Consider the following 16554-nt stretch of genomic DNA (forward strand, 5'->3'; position numbering starts at 1 on the left):
TGGAACTTGCGTGCAATTGACCAATAAAGTGTTATACCAAGTCTGGCCAGCAGAGGGCATAAACTACATGTAAATACTTGAAGCTTTTCTACCTTTCTTCTATGGTTCAATGTCCTTTACTCTCTTTGGTCAGACATATTCTCAGATATTAGAGTACATAGTACACAGTGGTTTCCTTTCCTTGTCTCCTCTCATCTGTACTGATCTAAAATAAAAAAAATAAAAACAGTTCAGAGTGGATGGACAGGAGATGTAGCCAAGCTGAGGAGTAAAATGTCAACGATGACTTCAATTTAAACATTTTTATTGATCAAAATTATTGTTTATACATGTAAGTCCCATTGACATTGAGTTCTAAATTATACAAACATTTTATTTGCATTTTCATCAGAAAATTACAGCAATATTTCCATAAATATATATTACATTATAGGCCTACAAGCAAAATATTAACTAGAGCAGGTAGAAACATGATTTCACAGAATGTGTCTTTGTTTTGTTTTTCATTTGTTGTGGGGGAAGGGGGAGGGCAGATAGTGGTTATGTACTGTAGGTAGGCTAGGTTAGGCGTGAGGTAGAGCGGGCAGACTTTGGGGTTAGACTGGGTATCTGCAATGGAAAGGGCTGAGTTCCTCTAAAGTCAATAGGATGTAGAGATGACCCGTCATTACTCAAATGTGCAGTAGGTCTCTGTGGTAAACCTGCATGGGGACCATCTGTTTACAATTAGCTGGGTGACTTTTATTTGTCCATTTCTGTCCTGTGGCAGAAGATGGCTCAATGACAGGCAGGTTATGAGGTGATTGTGGCTGGGACTCAGTTTAAAAGAAGATAAAATAGCTATTATTATCGAAATATTACCCTTCGTGTCCCCCGCCTCCGGCGCACAGCCATCTGCCCGCTCATTAGGCGGGATTAGGCTAGATTGACGAGGGCGGCAATACATAAAACCTCACATAATTCTGCCTCAAAACAATGACAATTTCTCTCAGCCAGTGGCATATGGGATATTTAGGTGATCGCTGATTCCGCCCTGTGATAAACCGTGCCCACTTTGTCAAAGGTAGGGGCGAACAATATTTTGCTTCCTCATTCCCAGCGTGCTGTTGGAGAGACTCATCGCTGCGGCGCTCCACCAACGTTCCGTCAAAAAAATAATCTAACATAAATCTTGTAACAGATATAGGATATGGAGCCATTTCTGTTGGCCAAAGAATGGAGATCAAATGTAAGACAATAATGAGACGGGCACTTTTTTACATCATGTAGGTTTCTCCGCTCAAATAGCCTAACTAACATAAATTGTGCTGAAATCAAATAAAATATGTGCTGTAATTTTAACAAACAACATATCCTAAAAACAGGACAGGTCAAACAAAAGTAAAATGGACAAAATGGAATGGACAACCACAGCTGTTGTCCAGGAGTTTCACCCCTTTGTCATGATCAATGGTTAAAAGTTTGTATCTGTACAAGCTGATCATAGTGAAAAATAAAATACTTCTGCTTTCCCCGCTGTGTAAACACATTGCAAACAGCCTCACGATAACTTCTGATAAAGTAGAGTAGCTGATATTCAGAGCTTAAATAGCCAAATTGATTATTCACAGGTATCAGAAATAATTAAACCAATGCATCGGCCTGTTTTACAAACGGTGGGCCCACCACATGAATGGGCATTTATACAATTCCATTGTGGCTGACATGGTAGGCTACACCCCAGTAAGCACGAGCCAACGTCTTTTTGATGACTTTTGTAATTTTAAAGGGTAGGTTTACCACATAGATTGACATTCATAAAATTCAATTTCAGGCTACACCTCAGTAGGCAATGACCGACGGCGACGCCTTTTGGACATCTTTTTTTGGTGCAGTCTGATTGCCACAGACATTGGTTTTTGGTCCGGTCCAGATCAAATCTGAACCAATCATAGACGTCTACGTTTGGTTCAGATTTGATTTCAACGTCCACAGACATACATTTATGGACCAGCTTTGATTTGAGCCAAACATAGACGTATATAAATGCCATCTTTTCAACTTTAATTTAAAACCAAAAATGTACCTGAATTCAACGTCCGGAAAATACATATTTTTCAACGTCCAGAAAACACGCCTTTTCAACTTCCTGGAAAATATGTATTTTAAACATACGAAAAATACATGTTCACCTTTTATTCAGAACCTACATTTACCCTAACTTCAACGTCTAGAAAATACTTATTTTCAATGTCATTTTGCATACGGGGATTATTCTAGTTTTGTAGGGGGCTGCAGAACGGAAAGGACCAGCTCCAGGGTACTTCTTTCTCACCTCCCCAAACTGTTTAAAGTGGGAGGCGGGATCAGATCGACATGGCATTGTCCAATGAGGTTGTAGAGTAAACCCAAGCACGTGCATGTCTTTGTGCACAGCTGCAGCAATTACGCGATGACATAGTACACAACTTTTATGGAGCGCCTTTAACATACAGCGCTTCTAAAACGTTTACTTCTCTTTAAATATTTCATACTGGCCAGCAACAGCACAAAATTATCCCAAGCATCTTGTTTTTACCCCAAATGTTTATTCTAAAGCAGGCTTTTAAATAGCAATAATTAAAATAATAAAACATACAACATTCTGGCTTAATAGGTAGGCAATTTACATTATCAATGGCATAATTATTAAAAACATAACAGAGACTTCTAAATCCTATAAAAATGTATTTAACCTGATTTAAAAATATATTTTTCAAAACCTCCAGTTATTTCCTTATAGAAACACTGTCTTAAATATTCTGCACCTGTGTTTTTGCTCTTCCATGAACCCAAGTGAAAAAAGCTCCAAAATAGTAAAAGCTCTACAACACAGTGTTTAGTTCTAGGTAGTTTCAACAGTACTGTCACTAGTATGATCACTAGTAGCTCTTCTAGGTCTTTAAGTGCATCTTGGCTGATTCAAGTCCTTTCAGTTCAGTGGTTGGTTGGCTGGTTATTGGTTGCTTCCAAACCCTTCCAGACCATAGAGGGAGAAACGGAGGACATATGACTGCTCATTGTATTCATCCCAAAGTCTACGATTGGTTAAAGTGTGTCCCAATATTATGCCATACCCTTATGTAGCTATGTCCTCTAGCTTTTAGACTACCAGTCTTTCACCAGTGGTGAGTCTGACCACACGACAAAGTCTAGGAGAGTGGCATGTGAGGTTACAGGGCCTGTCCTCCTTTTCTCCCTCCTCCCTTTCTATCATCCTGTCTTCCTTCCCAGTCCAGAGCTCTCTTCCCCCTCTGCCTCTGACTGGGAACCAATTCAGTGTCCTCTCTCACTCCATCAGTCATCGGTCGTCGGTCTGTCTGTCGGTCTGCAGCGGGGCAGGGGGTCACCGGGGAGGGGCGACCTTTGGCCTGCCCCTTGCCCCAGTGCACGTTGGGAATGGTCAGACACTTCCTGAAGTGCTCCAGCTGAGCCTGCAGCCTCTCTCTCTCATCTCTCACCCTCTGTCTCTGACTCACCAGCTCCTAGAGAGAGAAAGAGAGGGATGGGAGCAAGAGAGAGATAAAGATCGAGAGCGTTACTAAAAGTGAGAGTGGGGGTGAACAAGCACATCAGTGTAGACAGAAACAGACAGACTGTCAGTCAGAGTGCTGATCAAGCTTTACTTTCCACTTTTAGATCATAATAAATAAGATTGTATGGACAGATCCTATATCAGCACTCCTACTCTGAGACACTGTGTATATGTGGACTTCGAGGACACTTTGTGCATCTATGGGCCTTGAGGTTCTTACCGCCATGCTGTGTGAGAGTTGTTCAGCTGTCAGACTGAGAGTGTAGTTCTGAGTCTCCAGCCTCCGGCACTGACTATGAAGAACCTGTCTCTCCATACACCGCTCTGAGAGAGAGAGAGAGGGTAAGAGAGATATAGAGAGAGCGACAGGAGGGTAAAGGGAGACATGGGGTCATAGAGGCAGAGAGAAGAAGACCGATAGAGAGAGCGGCATAGAGGGTGAGAAAGTGAGTGTGTGGGGGGGGGGGGACAGCAAGTGAGACAAAAACATAAAAAACAAACATATTTGTAGATGAAACAGGTATATTTTTATTTGACTCATCCCAAATAAAGCCCAAAGGTAAACGCACCATCCACATACTCCTGATACGCCTCAAAGACTGACTCTATGCCCCTCCACTTCCTAGGGGCTTCTCCCTCCTCCTCCTCCTCCTCTTCCTCTGACAGCTCATCACATACGCCAAGGGGTACATGGTGGGCTGGAGAGGGGTAAGGGTGATGCCCGTTGGTGGGGTGTAGGGATGTGTTGAGGAGGGCTGGTCTCTTCAGTGGGGGGATGTTGTAGGGCATTGAGGGCTCAGACTTTATACTGGACTCTGGAAAGCAGGTGGAGCCACTCAGTGTCTTGTGGGTAGACTGCAACACAGACTGATGGAAGTCCTTCGGGATGAATCTTTCCCAGGTTATGTTCTGCCCGTTCTGCACAGCCAGGGGCACCTTCTGTTGAGGATGATGGCCAGGGTGGCCTCCTCCATTCTGGAGACACTGGAGCCTCTTAGCTGGGTGACCTCCACCCAGCCCTTTCCTGTTGGGGTCGGGGGCCAGGGGAGGCGGTTGGCTGGGTGGAGGGGTGGATGGTTTTAGTGGGTCTGTATGGAGGTTGTTAGGGTGGTGGGGGTAGGAGGGCGAGGGGCTTGGGGAGTCTTGGTAGTGGAGTCCGTTTGATTCGCCTGATAACATAAACATAAACGCAGTATAAGGATCTCATGGGTGTTACCCTTTGTGTGTGTGTGTGTGTTTGTCTTACCAGTTGGGGAAACAGGGGGGCTTCTACAGAGGGGTAATGGGTTGTATCTGATGGTGTCCAACGTCACACTCTTCAGCTTTATAGCCTTCAACAACCCCTCCATCTTCTCCTTATCTAGAGAGAGAGGGTGTGTGTGGGGGACGGGGGGACAGGGGGGACGGACGGGGGAGGGTGAGAATGAGACTGATTTAGACCTGGGACACCAATTAATTATCAGGTAGAAAAGAAAACCAGCGTTACTCTTGACCTCTTCGAGCAAGATTTGAATACACCTGGGATATAGCATTACAGTACACTAGAGTGTAGTGGTTAGGGGTTGGAGAATAAGAGCTAGGGTGTAGTGCATAGGGGTTAGTGTAGTGTATGTTACCTCTCCTCTGCTGGTTGGTCACATGGGACAGGCTGAACATGTTGAGGAAGTGTTTCTTGTCCTCCAGGTGAGGGGAGCAATTCATCTCCTCTGGGGTGAGAGTGGTGCAGAGGGTGGGAGCGGGTGCCACAGAAGGCGGAGAGGTCTTCCTCTTGCCTCGTCCTGCTAGAGGGGAGATACTGCGCTCTCTCAACATCCTCCTCCTCTTCCTCCTCTTCTGATGAAGCAGCTGGTCACGATGGGCCAGTGTGGTCAGGCCACAGACACGCAGGAAACACACCTTCTACAAAAAAACAGATTACAGAGAACGGACAATCACACAACATTATAGTAAGGACGTGGCGGTTCTTAAGTGTGTGGCAGTTACCTCTGAGGATGTGTCCAGTTTTAACGGGGGCTGCTCTGCTACCCTTCTGAGGTGGGCCCTCACTTCCTCCTCATCACTGTCATCATACCACTCATCTAGATCATAGTCATACCCTGGGGGAGAGAGAGATGGAGAGAGAGTGAGGGAGAGAGAGAATGAGAGAGCACCGACAATATTTATGTTAAAGACCACACCAGATCTCGTCTCATACACCCCTCTCCTCACCTCCCTCTCTCTTATATCCCGTCCCCTCTCTTCTTACCTCCTTCCCTGGCCTCTCTCCTCCTGCTCTCCTCCAGGTCCAGCTTGCTGACCAGCCTGCGGTGCTGCTGGAGGATCTCATCGTACACCACTGGGTTCTGAGGCTCCTGGCCTGGCCGTTCAGACCTCTGGAGATCCATGGAGGGAGATGGGGAGCTGGCGTGGTGCTGGACCCCTAGGTTGGAGCTGGGGCTGGGGGAGGAGATGGACAGCGAACCACTCTGGTGGAGGTGGTTATGGTGGTGGTTATGGTGGTGGAGACTGTGAGTGGATCTTTCAAGCTCAGCCCAGCCCCAGAGGCCAGGCTCCTGCAGAATGGGTCCCCTGACAGACGAGAGCCTCTCTGGGTCCTTCCCCCTCTTCCTGCACCCATCCTCCCCCCTCTCCCAGCTGGGGGACTGCTCGATTCTGGTCAGATCAGGAGGGGAGCGAGATGGAGGAACAGGAGAGTCGAACCTGAAACGGGGGTCTGGGGGGGTCTCAGTGAGGGAGGCAGGGTTCCAGAGGGTGGTGGAAGGGGCAGGGGGTGGGGGAGGAGGTGAGGTTTGGGTGAGATGAGTGGAGGTGGGGCTCCTAGGTGAGGTTGAGATTCTCTGTTGCCTGTGTCACGTTGGCTGGCGTTGGATCTGTGAAGACAACAAACACAATGTAGTCACAAACACACACTGGGTTTTATCCAAGTTGACCTTGATGATGCAGCCAATTTAAAAGTAGATGTCAGCAGAGTAGAGAGAGTACTGATGCGGGGGATACTGTAGTGTTATCAAACAAACACACACACACACACACAGGTCAACCCCACCTTTCTCAACTGCTTGTTCCTTGATTAAACACTGACCTGTAGCTGTCTCTCCTAGGCTCCACCCCTTCCCCAGGTGGCCACACCTCCCTCTCCTGCCCCTGCCTGCGTTGACGTGCCAACCTGCGCTCCTCCCCATTGGCCTGTTGGAGTATCATGGCTGAGAGCAGCGTTCCATGGAGCCCCCCGGAAGAGGCTGAGGCAGTGTGTCTGTTCCCCATCTGAGAGGGCACCAGGCTGGGCATGAGGTGAGGGGCTGACTGGAGGCCTGGCTGTAGAGGTTTAGGTACTGGGAGGGCAGGGAGGGTGGGCTTATCTGGGGAAAATAGATTAGTTATTACAATGAATGCTTCATTTTATTTTAGGAACACACTTTGAAATACATTATGGATGTTATAATGCATGATATTGATGGCAATCAGGCTCTACTTAAAAGATACATCTCTGGTCCATAATTAACGGGAAATCAACCAATCAATGTGTGTGTATTGCGTCTATACTGTGTGTGTGTGCATGTATCTGTGTGTGTACACCGTACCCAGTCTGTTAGGTGTCAGCCTCTCCCCAGGTCTGACCCTGTCCTCCGGCAGAGCCGTGAGAGCCTTCAGCCCAGCAAGGTACTGGCTCTTCACCGCTCTCACCATCTGTCTCTCCCTCTCTCTCTCCCTCTGCCTATCCTTCTGTCTTTCCATCTCTGTCTCCCTCTCTCTCTCCCGCTCCCTCTCCCGTTCAAGCTCACGCTCCCTCTGTTTCTCTCGTTCATGCTCTCGCTCCCTCTCTCGTTGGCGAAGCTCTTCCTCCATCTGTATTCTGTGGGGGAGGTCAAAAAATACACACACACACACACACACACACACACACACACACACACACACACACACACACACACACACACACACACACACACACCAAGGACACAGGGGAGAGAGAGGGTGAGAGATGCAACACCCACCATGGGGCAGATTAACCACACACTGTTTAACACACACACCTATGCACACACACGTCCAAACAGGCACTTACACACACACACACACACACACACACACACACACACACACACACACACACACACACACACACACACACACACACACACACACACACACACACACACACACACACACACAGACACAGACACACACACACACAGACACAGACACTTGATTAGACATAAACAGCATGAGTGAGCAAGAGCAGATGAACAATTAATAGGTACCACAGGATGAACACACACACACTGATGTGTGTATTGGTGTGTGTTCGTGATGTGTCTATGGTAGCATGGTGGGGTGTGTTCTAAAAATATAACAGTCAGCAACCTGTGCCTTTCCTGCAGAGAGATTTGTGTGTTTGTGTGCATGTACAAACTGTGTGTGTTTGTGTGCATGTATGAGTGTAACACCTTTCAGCCAGTGTGATGTGTGGGAAGGTACAGGTGTGTGTGTGTGTGTGTGTGCCGTATACGTGTGTGTGTGTTACTGTACCTCTCAGCCAGTGCACTGTGTGTGTGGCTGAACTCCCCAGGGTAGCGTGCCCCAGGCAGTTGCATGTGGAGGGCAGAGGGGTGGAGGTGAGGGAAGGCCCCCCCTGCTAGTACAGAGTAGAACTGAGACCGTAGTGCAGAAAGACACAAAGACTCCTCCATCCTGGAACACACAGGGACAAGTGGAAAAGAAGGAGGGAGAAAACAAAAACAGTAAGGCACACTTTGGGGTTCAGTCGTGTTTATACAGCTCATCCTGGAAACACAAACACACAGGCTGCTGCAAACCCCTGTCTCCCTGTGTCCCTGTCTGTCTTTTCATCTTTCTGTCTGCCTGTCTCCATATCTGCAAAAAACTGACTCTGATAATTGCAGAGCCAGACTGAGGTAGGCAGGGTGGTCTGTAGACTGACTGTGTAGGTGGTGGAGGTAGGCAGGGTAGTTATAGACTGACTTGTGTAGGTGGTGTTGGTGGGGTGGTCTATAGACTGGCCTGCATATGTGGTTGAGGTAGGAAGGGTGGTCTATAGACTGACCTATGTAGATGGTGGAGGAAGGCAGGGTAGTCTATAGACTGACTTGTGTAGATGGTGCAGGAAGGCAGAGAAGTCTATAGACTGACTTGTGTATGTGGTGTAGGCAGGGTGGTCTATAGATTGACCTGTGTAGGTGGTTGAGGTAGGCAGGATGATCTATAGACTGTCCTGTGTAGGTGTCAGGGTAGTCTATAGACTGACATCTGTAGGTGGAAGAGGTAGGTATTGTGGTCTATAAACTGATCTGTGGAGGTGGTGGAGGTAGGCACAATGGTATAGACTGACCTGTGTATGTGGTGGAGAAAGGCAGGGTGGTCTAAATACTGACCTGTATATGTGATTGAGGTAGGCAGGGTGGTATGTATGCTGACTACTGTAGGTGGTAGAGGTAGCCAGTGTGGCCTATAGACTGACCTGTGTAGCTGGTGGAGGTAGACAGGGTTGTCTATAGACTGACCTGTGTAGATGATGTACACAGGGTGGTCTATAGACTGTCCTGTGTAGGTGGTAAAGACAAGGTGGACTAAAGACTGGCCTGTGTAGGTGGTAGAAGTAGGCATGGTGGTCTATAAACCTACCTGTGTATGTGGTGGAGGTAGGCATAGTGGTCTATAGACTGACCTGTGTAGGTGGTGTAGGCAGGATGGTCTATAGACTGACCAGTGTTGTTGGTGGAGGTTGGTATGGTGGTCTATAGACTGACCATTGTAGGTGGTGTAGGCAGGGTGGTCTATAGACTGACCTTCTGAGGTAGGCAGGGTAGTCTATAGACTGACCTGTGTAGGTGGTGGAGTTGGGCAGGGTAGTATATAGACTGACTTGTGGAGAAAGACATGGTAGTCTATAGAGTGAACTGTGTAGGTGGTATAGGTAGGGTTGTCTATATACTGGCCTGTGTTGGTGGTGGAGGTAGGCATGGTGGCCTATAGACTGACCTGTGTTGGTGATGAAATTGATATGCTGGTCTATAGACTGACTTGTGTAGGTGTTGGAGGTAGCCAGGATGGTATAGACTGAGCTGTGTATGTGGTGGAGTTCGGCAGGGTGGTCTATCGACAGGCCTTAGTTGGTGGTTGAGGTAGGCAGGGCGGTCTATAAACTTACCTGTGTAGGTGGTGGATGTAGGTATGCTAGTCTATAGACTGTCCTGTTCAGGTGGTAGAGGTAGGCAGGGTTGTCTATAGACTGACCTGTGTAGGTGGTGTAGGCAGGATGGTCTATAGACTGAACTGTGTTGTTGGTGGAGGTAGGCATGGTGGTCTATAGACTGACCAGTGTAGGTGGTAGTAGGCAGGGTGGTCTATAGACTGACCTGCTGCAGTAGGCAGGGTAGTCTATAGACTGCAGTTTGTAGGTGGTGGAGTTAGGCAGGGTGGTATATAGACTGACTTTTGGAGGTAGGCATGGTAGTCTATAGAGTGAACTGTGTAGGGGTTTAGGCAGGGTTGTCTATAGACTGACCTGTGTTGGTGGTGGATGTAGGTATGCTGGTCTATAGACTGACGTGTGTAGGTGGTGGAATTGGTATGCTGGTCTACAGACTGACCTGTGTAGGTGTTGGAGGTAGCCAGGATGGTATAGACTGAGCTGTGTATCTGGTGGAGGTTGGCAGGGTGGTCTATCGACTGACCTTAGTTGGTGGTTGAGGTAGGCAGGGTGGTCTATAAATTGACCTGTGTAGGTGGTGGATGTAGGTATACTAGTCTATAGATTGTCCTGTTCATGTGGTGGAGGTAGGCAGGATGGTCTATAGACTGAGTTGTGTAGGTGGTGTAGGTAGGCAGGGTGGTCTACAGAAGGGTAGTCTATAACATGTGTAGGTGCTGGAGGTAGACAAGATGTTATAGACTTACCTGTGTATGTTGGCAGGTTGTCTATAGACACATGTGTTGGCAGTGTGATCTATAGTGGACTGATATGTGTTGGTGGTTGAGGTGGTTGAGGCAGGGTAGTCTATAAATGGACCTCTGTGTATGTGGTGGATGTAGGTAGGTGCTAGTCTATAGACTGTCCTGCCTGTGTAGGTGGTGGTGGGTTGTCTCTAGACTGAGTAGTGTAGGTGGTGGAGGTAGGCAGGGTGGTCTACAGAATAACCTGTGTAGGTGCTGGAGGTAGACAAGATGTTATAGACTTACCTGTGGATGTGGTAGAGGTTGGCAGTGTGATCTATAGACTGATATGTGTTGGTGGTTGAGGTAGGCAGGGTAGTCTATAAATGGACCTCTGTATGTGGTGGATGTAGGTATGCTAGTCTATAGACTGTCCTGCTCAGTGGTGGTCTATAAACTGACTGGTGGTGGTAGACAGGTGGTGGAGGTGTAGGTGGTAGGCATAGGTTGGGTGGTCTATAAACTGACCTGTGTAGGTGGTGGAGGTAGGCAGGGTGGTCTATAGACTGACCTGTGTAGGTGGTGGGGGTAGGCATGGTGGTCTATAGACCGACCTGTGTAGGTGGTGGGGATAGGTAGGGTGGTCTATACACTGACCTGTGTAGGTAGAGGTAGGCAGGGTGGTCTATAGACTGACCTGTGTAGGTGGTGGGGATAGGTTGGGTGGTCTATAGACTGACCTGTGTAGGTGGTGGAGGTAGGCAGGGTGGTCTATAGACTGACCTGTGTAGGTGGTAGAAGTAGGCAGGGTGGTCTATAGACTGACCTGTGTAGGTGGTGAAGGTAGGCACGGTGGTCTATAAACCGACCTGTGTAGGTGGTGGGGATAGGTAGGGTGGTCTATACACTGACCTGTGTACGTGGAGGTAGGCAGGGTGGTCTATAGACTGGCCTGTGTAGGTGGTGGAGATAGGCAGGGTGGTCTATAGACTGCCCTGTGTAGGTGGTGGAGATAGGCAGGGTGGTCTATAGACTGACCTGTGTAGGTGGTGGAGGTAGGCAGGGTGGTCTATAGACTGACCTGTGTAGGTGGTGGGGATAGGTTGGGTGGTCTATAGACTGACCTGTGTAGGTGGTGGAGATAGGTTGGGTGGTCTATAGACTGACCTGTGTAGGTGGTGGAGATAGGCAGGGTGGTAGTAGGCAGCAGCAGCAGTAACGTGGGCAGCAGTGGTGGGGTCGAGCCCCAGGGGCAGCGAGCGCAGGCGGAGGTCATCTGAGGTGGCGAAGGGGCGTAGTCCTCTTAGGTACTCCTCTTGGACCGCCCCTGAGTGAACTGCAGGTTGTACCAGACCAGGTAGACTACAGGAGGGGGAGGAGTTGGGGATCAGATTGCAAATTGGAGTTAAAGGAGGTGTATGCGTTATAAGGTTTAAGCAAGTATAGAGACGTGTGTGTGTGTGTGTGTGTGTGTGTGTGTGTGTGTGTGTGTGTGTGTGTGTGTGTGTGTGTGTGTGTGTGTGTGTGTGTGTGTGTGTGTGTGTATATATATATATATATATCCAGGTGATAGAGTGGCTCACCTGAGGCCCTGTAGTCGCCGGTCCTGCATGACAGAGCTGAGGGTGAAGGGGTAGGATGGGTGAGTCAGGATGTGAGGAGAGAGGACAGGATGAGCCCCTTTCTCCTGGGGAAGGCTGGGCTCAGACCCCACAGGCTCCCTACTCACCCCCAGAACACCCAACTCAGCCTGACAGAGAGAGAGGGAGAGACAGCAGGAGAGAGAGACAGAAAGACAATCTTTGTTTGGCAAAAAAGTTCCTACCCACAACATGTGGAACTTCCATTTATGGACATTTTTCAAGTCAGGATTTGTCCCTTAATGTTGATCTATCCATAGCATCCTAACGCTGTCACATCCTAGCTAATCCAACTACCCACTCTGTTTTCAGCAAGCATCGCTGACTCACATGCCAGTAATGCTCTTATCATTACTTTGGCACCCCTGTCATATCTGTTCGCCATTCACACACACACACACACACACACACACACACACACACACACACACACACACACACACACACACACACACACACACACACACCTTCTTCTTGGTCAAGGTTAGAGACTCACACGTTAATAGCTCTAAGAGCCTTGAGGCAGGGAGGGAGAGCGAGAGGAGAAAGGATGGAGAGTAGGGTAGAGGAAGGAGAGTAGGGTAGAGGAAGGATAGAGGAAGGAGAGTAGGGTAGAGGAAGGAGAGTAGGGTAGAGGAAGGAGAGAAGAGGGGGGAAAGGGAGGGGAGATGACCTCTCAGCTGCGAACTAAAAGCCCACCCGGGTGGAGAAGTGCTTCTGATATGTCAGAGGAAGTCTAGATCAGGGCAGGAGGGGACATCCTAAAACTCATCCTCCCTATACTACACCCTTCATCTTTCTCTGCTGTCTACCTCTCTCCATAAAGTATAAACATTCACTCACTCATTCACTCACTACACCAAACTACTCCCTCACATGAGTAACCTTGATGAGGACTTGTATTAGCTCTCAGTGCTAATGCCTAGTGTTGGATAATAAAGTCTAGGTTCACTCCAACAACCAGGGTTTCTGGCTGCAGCAGTGAAATCTCTGTGCTTTGAATATCTTTGACTATCTCTCTCAGGGAAATCAGATTCACACCAGGCTTTCCAATAATGATCAAACACACTCCAGTCTCTTTCTGGTCTCTCTTTGGTCTTTGGTCTCTGATCTCTGATCTCTCTCTCTGATCTCTCTCCCTAGTCATTATCACCTCTCTCTGGTCTCCATCCACCGTTGTAAAGAGGAGGATCAAGGGACAAAGCATGCTTGTGTCTGCGTGTGTATATGTGTGCGTGTGCACGTGTGTGTGTGTGTGTGTGTTGGGGTTATCCGGTGCAGAAAAAATTGCAGCAGCTCCCAGAACACACCTTGACCCCTGGCCTTACAGACACAGGACATGCTGTCCTTATTGGTTGAACTGGATGTCCTCTGACTGAATGTGAAGCACCTGCTACATCAATGTACCGGAAGTCAAAACATCACATCCTTTCAATCTTTAACTTCCTTCATACCCCCTTTTATGTACCCCCTCTCCCCCTTTCTTTTACAGTCTGTCCCACTCCCTCCCTCCCCTCCATCCCCTCTCTCTCGCTCTCTCTCTCTCTGTCCCAATCCCTCCCCTCTCTCTCTCTCTCTGTCCGACTCCCCCCCCTCTCTCTCTCTCTCTCTCTCTCTGTGTACCCCTCCCCCCCACACACACCCTCTCTCTCTCTCTGTCCCACCCCCTCGCTCTCTCTCTCTCTGTGTACCCCTCCCCCACACACACCCTCTCTCTCTCTCTCTGTACCCCTCCCCCACTCCCTCCCTCTCTCTCTCTGTACCCCCCCACACTCTTTCTCTCTCTCTCTCTCTACTCTCTCTCTGTACCCCTCCCCCCACTCTTTCTCTCTCTCCCCAACTTTCTCTCTCTCCCCCACTCTCTCTCCATCTCCCTCCCCCACTCTGTCCATTTCTCTGCCTCTTTAACCCTCACTCTCCTTGCTCTCTCTTTCTCTCTTCCGCTGACCCCTCTCTGAATAGGAACCCCAGGGTAGGAAGCCGAGCCAGACAGACTGCTCTTTGTGAGGGGGAGAAAGGCTGCTCAGGGGGCTAACCCCTGGATTGTTTAGGGGGCTTGGTTCCTCACTCCAGCTTAAATACAAACACACATACACAGAGGGGTCTTGGGACAAAAGCAAATGTACACAAAGCTCCCTCAAACTACACACACTCACACAATCTGGAAATATAACAATTGGTGACAGCGTCTACAGCTACTGCTTTTTCTCTCCAGTATAGGCCCACTGGGTGACTCCCTCTTTACCCTCTCTCTCAGAGAGAAGCAGAGATGGGGACAGAAATAGAGATGAGAGGGACGGGTGATTCTGACACATTGACTTGGATAAACGTTGGGACTATTTCTTTAATGGTGGAAGTGGTAGCAGGTGGGGTGGGGGAAAGACAGAAAAAGACAGAGAAGATAAGTGGGAGAAAAAATGAGAAAGCGAGAGGGAGATGACTCCATGGCTCATTGACCCCCTGTATAACCTTGTCAGGAAAAGAAGGGAGAGGGGGTAGATAAAGAGATAAAGACAGAGTAAAGTGGAGGAGTGAAGAGAAGAGTTCTAAGGTTCTGTGTGTGTTTCTTCTTACCTGGCGCCCTTCTCCTCTCCAGAGAATGCTGCCGCTCTTGGTGGGAGTGGGGGCGATAGTGACTACAGAAGGGGTGGAGGGAAGGCCGTGTCCCCGAATTGGGGTCTGGAGTGGTCCTGACAACCCCCTCTTAGGAGTGTTGACTGGAGAACTGAGACTGGTGGCTGGAGAGGAGACTGGAGAATCACTATTGGGAGAAGAACCTAGGGAAGAGAGAGAGGGGGGGGGGGATTTCACAACAAAGAGGCCATCAGAAAGCCATTACTATAAAAATTAGATGTCTCACTAATCAACACACACACACACACACACACACACATACAAGAATGCACATGTACGCACGTAAACACACCAAATCAGCTAATGGGGCTCATCCACAGAGAGAGAAAGAGGGAGAGATATGCCAGAAAAACAAATGGAAGAGATGAGTGAAAGAGAGAGGGATAGTAGAGAGGTGAGTGGGAGGGAGAGAGAAGGAAAGAGAGGGTGAGACAGTGAGTGGGAGGGAGAGAGAAGGAAAGTGGGAGTGGGAGTGAGAGAGAAGGGAAAGAGAGGGTGAGATAGTGAGTGGGAGTGGGAGTGAAAGAGAGGGTGAGAAGGAAAGGAAAGAGAGGGTGAGATAGTGAGTGGGAGGGAGAGAGGAGGAAAGAGGGTGAGAGAGTGAGTGGGAGGGAGGGAGAGAGAAGGAAAGAGAGGGTGAGAGAGCGAGTGGGAGGGAGAGAGAAGGAAAGAGAGGGTGAGATAGTGAGAGAGAAGGAAAGAGAGGGTGAGATAGTGAGTGGGAGTGAGAGAGAAGGAAAGAGAGGGTGAGAGAAGGAAAGAGAGGGTGAGAGAGTGAGTGGGAGGGAGAGAGAAGGAAAGACAGGGTGAGAGAGTGAGTGGGAGGGAGAGAGAAGGAAAGAGGGTGAGAGAGTGAGTGGGAGGGAGAAAGAAGGAAAGAGAGGGTGAGATAGTGAGAGAGAAGGAAAGAGAGGGTGAGAGAGTGAGTGGGAGGGAGAGAGAAGGAAAGTGAGGTGAGAGAGTGAGTGGGAGTGAGAGATAAGGACATAGAGGGTGAGAGAGTGAGTGGGAGTGAGAGAGAGGGAAAGAGAGGGTGAGAGAGTGAGTGGGAGGGAGAGAGAAGGAAAGAGAGGGTGAGATAGTGAGAGAGAAGGAAAGTGAGGGTGAGAGAGTGAGTGGGAGTGAGAGAAAAGGAAAGTGAGGGTGAGATAGTGAGTGAGTGGGAGAGAAGAAAATAGAGGGTGAGATAGTGAGAGAGAAGGAAAGAGAGGGTGAGAGAGTGAGTGGGAGGGAGAGAGAAGGAAAGAGAGGGTGAGATAGTGAGAGAGAAGGAAAGTGAGGGTGAAAGAATGAGTGGGAGTGAGAGAGAAGGAAAGTGAGGGTGAGATAGTGAGTGAGTGAGAGAGAAGGAAAGAGAGGGTGAGAGAGTAAGTGGGAGTGAGAGAGAGAGAAGGAAAGAGAGGGCAAGAGAGTAAGTTGGAGTGAGAGAGAGAAAGAGAGTGAGAGGGTGAGAAAGAGGGGGAGTGAGAGAGAAGGAAAGTGAGGGTGAGAGAGTGAGTGGGAGTGAGAGAGAGAGAAGGAAAGAGAGGGTGAGAGAGTGAGTGGGAGTGAGAGAGAAGGAAAGAGAGGGTGAGATAGTGAGTGGGAGGGAGAGAGAAGGAAAGAGAGGGTGAGAGAGTGAGTGGGAGTGAGAGAGAGAAGGAAAGAGAGGGTGAGATAGTGAGTGGGAGGGAGAGAGAAGGAAAGAGAGGGTGAGAGAGTGAGTGGGAGGGAGAGAGAAGGAAAGTGAGGTGAGAGAGTGAGTGGGAGTGAGAGATAAGGACATAGAGAGTGAGAGAGTGAGTGGGAGTGAGAGAGAGTGAAAGAGAGGGTGAGAGAGTGAGTGGGAGGGAG

General features: G+C 48.8%; 1 protein-coding gene across 1 annotated transcript in view; it reads right to left on the reverse strand.

The window, feature by feature from the left end:
• Positions 1-293: 293 nt before the first annotated feature.
• The window catches only part of LOC135524288 (genetic suppressor element 1-like), a 59502-nt gene continuing 43241 nt past the window's right edge, over positions 294-16554 (reverse strand). The window contains 14 exon segments of the mRNA XM_064951704.1: positions 294-3503; positions 3774-3877; positions 4123-4722; positions 4800-4913; positions 5170-5452; positions 5537-5649; positions 5799-6323; positions 6326-6423; positions 6636-6912; positions 7135-7406; positions 8084-8245; positions 11615-11809; positions 12031-12197; positions 14662-14864. Of these exon segments, the coding sequence (XP_064807776.1) occupies positions 3192-3503; positions 3774-3877; positions 4123-4722; positions 4800-4913; positions 5170-5452; positions 5537-5649; positions 5799-6323; positions 6326-6423; positions 6636-6912; positions 7135-7406; positions 8084-8245; positions 11615-11809; positions 12031-12197; positions 14662-14864 (3425 nt within the window). The 3' untranslated portion in view covers positions 294-3191.

This window comes from Oncorhynchus masou, chromosome 31, assembly GCF_036934945.1.
Source record: "Oncorhynchus masou masou isolate Uvic2021 chromosome 31, UVic_Omas_1.1, whole genome shotgun sequence".
Taxonomy (NCBI): domain Eukaryota; kingdom Metazoa; phylum Chordata; class Actinopteri; order Salmoniformes; family Salmonidae; genus Oncorhynchus; species Oncorhynchus masou.